General features: G+C 42.2%; 1 protein-coding gene across 1 annotated transcript; it reads right to left on the reverse strand.

The window, feature by feature from the left end:
• Positions 1-861: 861 nt before the first annotated feature.
• LOC143129387 (sulfotransferase 6B1-like) lies at positions 862-5,180 on the reverse strand. The gene is made up of 7 exons (XM_076289905.1): positions 4,871-5,180; positions 4,311-4,423; positions 3,895-3,984; positions 3,564-3,687; positions 3,044-3,138; positions 1,539-1,689; positions 862-1,199 (listed from the first exon to the last, which is right to left on the reverse strand). Exons 1-7 carry the CDS (start codon positions 5,058-5,060, stop codon positions 1,072-1,074), a joined length of 891 nt encoding a protein of 296 aa, XP_076146020.1. The 5' UTR covers positions 5,061-5,180; the 3' UTR covers positions 862-1,071.
• Between the last annotated feature and the right edge of the window lie 1,903 nt (positions 5,181-7,083).

A 7,083-nucleotide genomic window follows, 5' to 3' on the forward strand; every position in this document is an offset into this window, starting at 1 on the left:
TGTTGAGTTGAAGGTGGTTGAGTTTGCACCATTGCACAAAGTCCTCCACCAGGCTCCTGTACTCCTCCTCTGATTAGCCTGATGGTTCAGAGCGCACGGCAGTATGTACACCTGCAAACACCACTGCTCACCATCACAAGCTAAATCATGTAAGACACCATCCAACCCCTCAGACTGAGAGACAAGCTCTTGCAGATGGGTGTGGACGCTCACCTGGTATCCTGGATTACAGATTACCTGAGCGGCCACTGTATAGAACGCCGGTCATTATTGGAAAATAAGTCCCTTCAGGGCGGAACAAGACCCCTCCGCTGCGCGTCGGGGTCCGGTTCGCCCTGTCGGGACCTATTTTCCCAATAATGACCAGCGTTCTATACATTATCCCTTACATAGATCATCTCCAAGGTATTTGGTTAGTTCAATTAATTTTCAGGTGTTTTCCATGACTGGAAAAACTAGTCTCTGAAATTCCAGTTTTTCCAGAATGTGTGGGAACCCTTCAGTCAAAATGGTTAAGGATTGTCACTTGCCCAGTTGAACATGCCTTGAAAGTGGTAAATTCCTTCTTACTGTTGCCTGAAAGGGTCAGAAGTAATTGATTGATTCTTTAATGTTCTCCATGGTGGGTGGAAGAGAGTGCTGACTTGATCACGTTATAGTGCAGTAGACACTGACCCGTCTCTGTAGTTTCACCTACACTGTGTAATATTACTGTGCTTAATTGTTCACTGAAACTATTTTTGCTTCAGTGATTCAATTAGAATCACCATTATGGAATAATAAGAAAACAAGGATGTGTGTATGTGTATGTGTGTGTGTGTGTGTGTCACACCACCATCTAGTGGTAAAGAATGTAAATACTTCCAGATTTCAGGATTTTTATTTTTCTCAAAAAGCTTATACATGTTTAGAATACTTCAGTGTGTAATCTCATTTAAATTTGTAACATTTTGTTATTTATTATTTTGGTACTTATTCACATTTGCTTTGTGTTTTGTAACAACAATATTTTAACATGTCTATTTAAAAATACACATCTTGTAAGGTGTTGGCACATTGGTTATTTTCTCCCTACTTGCAGTAGGTGTCGTATTGGAGCAGGGCCCCCAGTTTGGTTCCTGCTAGTCTCTTGTTGAACTCCTCGTCCATCTGTTGGCTCTGGGCCTCACTGAAGTGATTCCTCCAGTCACCCACTTCACCTGGTCAAGACAACAGCAGTGATAATATAGTAAAACACTGACTGCAATCCAGTTAAGTGTTTTACTGTAGACTAAAACATACTGATAAAGACTGATATGGTTTCTGTAAGGGCCAGTGCCAGTGATGGCTGCTGGAAAAAGGAGTTTTGGTCTAAAATGGATAACCTAAAAAAACATGCATAAACATAACAGTAGTGCTTACAATGTCAAAAGCTTGCTAGTCTGCTAAAGCCTATATTATGCAATGTTTAGTACTAAAATAGACAGACATTTCAACATTTTTCTGAAAAAATAAACGCAAATTAACTCAAATTAACAGACGCAGATAATCAAGCTCACCTTTTCTGAAGAAGACACTGCCCATTTTTCCGTGTACACTGTTGGCACTCATAGCGCTGAAGGTTGTCTCTGAGTAGATGGTCTGGACCTGCTCTTCAGTAAGGGGGAAGCCAAAGAACTGGGAGATCTGCCTGATGCCCTCACTCAGGTCCTGGAATGGTAGGAGAACAAGGATGTGTGATTTCAAGACCATGGGACACATGTATCAATTGATGTGTACAACTTGCCGTAAATCTATGTGTACTGTACACACAATCTCACAATTTGTGTAGAAATGTGAATCGATAGTTAATCTGATAATAAACCGCCCTCTTGCAAATCGAATGTGCATTAGAAGATGGAATATTCATTTCAAGTGTTTCCAGATTTTCTTGCTTAATGCACATTAAGAAGTCAAATGGTAAACCAGTAGGCCTACTGCTTATTGCAAAGACTTGCCTGACAGAACTACAAAACAACTGTTGATATCGGCCTCAGTTTAATAAACCTATATCATGAACTTCCCATGAGGACCAGCTACAAAGTTCAGTGATGGTTGCAATGTGCACAATAAACAATACGTGCAAATGACCACACTGATTCATAAACAGACCATTTGGCTTTCATCAGAGTTAGTTCCTCTTGGCATTGCCAAAATACACACTTCAAGCATACCCCACCTTGAGACAATGTGCAGAGGTAAGCATTTTTTTCTTTGTAAAATACCATTTCATGTGTAGGAAACTGTTAAAGATGTGGTCAGCGATCGTACACGATTTAAAGCCCATAAAATGTTTTGTCACATTCAGTAATTGTCTCCCCACAATCCGCTAGCTGCCCATTCCGTGAGTACACTGTAAAAAAAACAGGTCTCTGTAGGCGCAGCCCAAAAAACTGGAAACAAATCCAGTCAGCCTGTCCCCCAAACAAAAAAAAAACCTTTGACTGTGTGGAGTATATTGAAGGGAGGGGTTAGCTACCTCTCTAGCGTGTTTCATTTGGTTTTTGGTTAAAATATAATTTACATTGTTTTGGACAAAAATGCCTGCTAATCCCTCCTTGAACAATTTTCTTTGGTTACTGCCCCACTGGATGACCCCTCCCCCCCCCTCCCTTTGGCCACTATTCCCTGACTTCATGTTATGAGGATGACGGTTTTGTTTGTTTGTTTGTTTTTTGTTTTGTCTTTGTGTTTACTAAAAACCTAATAAAAAGTTAATCACAAAAAAAAGTGCCTGCTAATAATTTTGAATATAAAGATAAACATAAAGAAACACAACCTCTTGACTGCACCTTTAAACAGGATTTTAGTGCGTATGCCCAATGTTTATATATGCATGTGCTTTTTGAATATAAGCTTCAGCTAGTTTGTTATGCATTTGAGTGTGTGTTTGGAGGAATATCAGTGTTTGCTAGCATGTGTCTGTGTTTTTTTGGGCTGTGTGTGTGTGTGTGTGTGTGTGTGTGTGTGTGTGTGTGTGTGTGTGTGTGTGTGTGTGTGTGTGTGTGTGTGTGTGCGTGCATACCTGTTTCAACTCCTCAAATGTAACAGTCTTTACATTTGGATCATCCATAAGTTTATTCCAGGCGAGAGCATGATCAAAATATGAACCCCAGCCGACTAAGACAGACAGACAGACAGAAAGACAGAAATTTTAGAATAAATACAATACTGAGCAAAATCCACACAACATTTAGGAGTCCATAGACAGCAATGAGCTGGAAATGCAAATGAGCTCGCCATGGCTCGGTGCAGCCAAAACTACCGATGGGAAAATGAACCCAAGCGCAACAAACTCACTCCCCCATTCAACAGTGAACCATGCACTGTGTCAGAGGTCAAAGGCTCCATGATCGCAGTGACCAAAGATGGACACTACATAACCCTGTAACTCCAAATCAATTATAGTGGATAAAATCTGTTAGAAAGAAATCAGTTAGTCTCCAGAGGACTTGAACTACAACTGTTGTATGGCTATACGATCTGTGCAGGTTATAGTTGCTATGCGGACACAGAAGCACTTTCAAATTGCAGCCAACATGTACCTTCTCCGCTCATGAAGTCTGAGAAGAACTGATCCCACTCCACGCTGGGGAGCACTGGGTTCTTGTTCATGAAGTGGAAGTAGGAGACCAGCGTGTCCTTGGGGTTCCTCCACACCACCAGCATCTGCAGGGGTCAAAGGTCATAAGTCCGAAACAGAACTTTTTCCCCCCAATCAATGTGTGTTATCAAGTCGTAAAAAGCCCAATGAATTGGGTCTTTGGACATAGTCAAATAAAAATGGTTTCGCCAGACAGTTTTTTCTCCCCGAATGCATAGATGTAAACAGCATGTAGTTCATTAATGTGACTGGAGTGAAAGTTCCTCACTCACTTTAGTTTTCATGTCTTTAAAAGATGCGGGGATGATCTCAGGGTACAGATGCGTACCAAGAAGCCTTGGAGAAGGCTGTTCAGCTATTGCCTGCCAAGAGAATGCACATGAAAATGGATTAAGTGCTGTTGTGTTGTTAGGTGTGTGCATATACAGTGTGTGTGTGTGTGTGTGTGTGTGTGTGTGTGTGAGTGTGTGTGTGTATGTGTGTGAGAGAGAGAGAGAGAGAGAGAGAGAGAGAGAGAGAGAGAGAGAGAGAGAGAGAGAGAAAGGGATCAACCAGGTTCAACTGATCTCAAAATTAATCAGATTCATAACTGCGCCTACTGTAGTCTATCTGGACTAAAAAGCCCAATCAAGGTTTTTATTTATTTATTTTTGTAGATGTGACAGATCAACACCAGAGGTTCTCCTACCTCCTGTCTCTCTGGTGTGCAGAACTCAATCAGTGGAGGCATGTCTGAGGACTCCTTAACTCCGCTGCATGCTGCTATGATTTTCCGCAGCACTGCCACCATCCAGTTGAATCCTGGGAAATGGAGTTGCAATCAGAGAAACCATGAGAGATCTGTGGTGTGATATATGCAGAAAACAGAAATGAAAGCTTCCACATGAAATCAGAGGCCAATCTACACTTACATCATACACAGGTGAAGCATGCCAGGGTTCAGAAATGTTTGCTTTACATTGTTTTAAACTTCTCCTCATGTTTCCTCTTCCAAAGACTAATATGTTGAACTACACCATATACCTAAGAAATTACTGTACACTGGGCACTGATTATCATATTTTTTTCCCCGAAGTCTCCTTTGTCTTAGTTTTCTTTTTCCTTTTTGTAGTTGCATAATGAAACTTGATGCTTTGCCTTTTGCCCTGCATACTGCATAGTATACTGCATAGGTGTGCTTTGGCAGGCAATGAATGAACAAGACGAACCAGTCAGTATACAAGTTGAGGACTTCCCACATCTACTCACCGCACTTGGGATAGGCCACCAGCATCACGTCGTCGGCCCGCGCCTCCATGGTCCTAAGGGCCTCCAGGTTCTCGGCGGGGCTCACGATGGAGGGGTAGAGGCGACCCTCGAAGCGGTACATCTTGTCCTCGTCCTTGACATTCTTGGACCTCTCCAGTATGGCGAGGTGCGGAGCCGGCGCTTGGGTCATAATGGACGGACGGAGGGGGACGAAGAGAGAGAGCGTTGAGGAGAAAAACACTAGAGGGAGAGAGAGGGAGGGAGCGAAGGAACGAGAGGGAGCGAAGGAGTCAATGAGTGAGAAAGTAAAGAGTAGAGGCGTATTTAACTCATAGAGTGGGTGTAGCAATTGGACAAAGGTGACGAGGAGAGAGAGAGATGAAGAGAGAGATATTGTGTGTCTGTGTGTGTTTGACACGTGTTATGTGTGAGTGACAGAAAGATCATGATTCAGCTGGTTCAGTATATGTGGTGTGTGTGTGTATGTGTGGTGAAATGATTCCTAAAATATAAAAAAATATATAAAAAATTATTCCTGGAACTGGAGCACCTTTAAGCAAGACAACACAAGTAAAATGGCATCTTCAATCCAGTTCTTCTTGAATGTTTGCCGTGCACTACATGCTTGTGGTTTATGTATTTCAGTTAAGGAATTTAACTGTTTTCACTGGATGCAATGGTTCTTTCATTGTTGTCTTTGTACAGCTGAGTGTACATATGTGTACAGGTATGTGGTCTACAGTAATGGAATACTGCTACTGTAGAATGAACCATTCACTTTAGCCAACTGGAGACACACACACACACACACACACACACACACACACACACACACACACACACACACACACACACACACAAGCTGATGATGATCCATACAAGTTACTGTTCAAGGCAATAAATAACACAATGACAGTTAAACTATGACTCTGCATGCGTCTTTTGCTATTAGCTATTGAGCTTATGTAAGCATGATCTCAGCGCAACACACACACACACACACACACACACACACACACACACACACACACACACACACACACACACACACACACACACACACAGGCTGATGATGATCCATCTTACATGTCACTGCTCATGGCAACAAATCACACAATGGCAATCAAACTAGGACTCTGCATGCGGTGCCTTTTGCTCTTAGCTATTGCAGTTGTGTAAGCATGATTTCAGCGCACACACAGACACACACAAATACATACATGTATACATCTGACACAATAAGACGGATGGCACACCTACAGTAGGTGTGTCTCCTCCAGGCCGTGCTGTAGTGCACCTGCAGGCTACATAACAGTGACATGCTACATGTGCCTGCATGTTGTGTGCGGACCCCAACAGTACGTGCTCTGCTGTATAGCCATGACAGCCACACTCACTGGCTAATCGTCATGCAAGTTGTCTTCAACTCCAGTAATAAATACAAATCTTGCCATGTTGTTGCAACTTATTCATGTCAGAGAAAATGTGCACTTAGCAGCCCCTATCTCACTATTGTCATGTCAACTTATATTACGAAAAGAAAAAAATGTAATTATGTTTTGCTCTTTCGGCCTGTCATCCTGTAATAAGGAGGAACATTTACCCTTATACCCACAACAACCCAATTTAATATTAGAAACATATTTCTTGGCGGATTAGAATAATTATGAATACATCATTGCATTTATCATTGCTGTGCCTCTTGCAAGATATACTGTATGCAGTAACCATTTTTGAAAAGCAATAAGACCAGCAAGACTGTAGGTTCCATTGGGGGGTTTTAGGCACCCTGTTTCATGTCGCACCCCTTAGATGTTCTAAAATAACTGGAACATACGGCCTCTAGGGGCTTATAGCTTACTGTAATGTATTACAGCTGTTATCTAGGAGAGAGTATTAAGAGTAGTGGTAGCTGCTAAAGTCTAGAGAGATGTCCTAACAATTTACTGTATGTTGAGGGAAATATAACAATTACAAAACATTGGACAAGACATCAACTTTCCACAGTGTAATCTCCCCCGTCATTATACTGACACAAGTGGTGTAATATCGGCATTACAGAACATGGGAAATAATGTCTTTTTTTTTTTCAGTGCTCAAACTTGTGCATTTTCACTTCCACCCATGCCTGCCTCACAAGCCGGCACCCCGCCCCACTTCAGCGGCTCGTGCCCCAGCGTCACCTCCGCAGCAGCCGATGAGCTTCCAGCAGC

This window comes from Alosa pseudoharengus, unplaced genomic scaffold (assembly GCF_046254945.1).
Source record: "Alosa pseudoharengus isolate Yale_2024_CS ecotype anadromous, Long Island Sound unplaced genomic scaffold, YU_APseudo_1.1 YU_APseudo_1.1_scf_1, whole genome shotgun sequence".
NCBI lineage: Eukaryota > Metazoa > Chordata > Actinopteri > Clupeiformes > Clupeidae > Alosa > Alosa pseudoharengus.

What these genes read in the sequence shown, in the direction of transcription:
- LOC143129387 (XM_076289905.1), bottom strand. Translation starts at nt 5,060, where the DNA reads ATGACCCAAGCGCCGGCTCCGCACCTCGCCATACTGGAGAGGTCCAAG. An exon ending in TTAAAGACATGAAAACTAAA is followed by an intron (nt 3,688 to 3,894) that starts GTGAGTGAGGAA and finishes TGACCCCTGCAG; the next exon opens with ATGCTGGTGGTGTGGAGGAA. An exon ending in AGACTTCATGAGCGGAGAAG is followed by an intron (nt 3,139 to 3,563) that starts GTACATGTTGGC and finishes TGTCTGTCTTAG; the next exon opens with TCGGCTGGGGTTCATATTTT.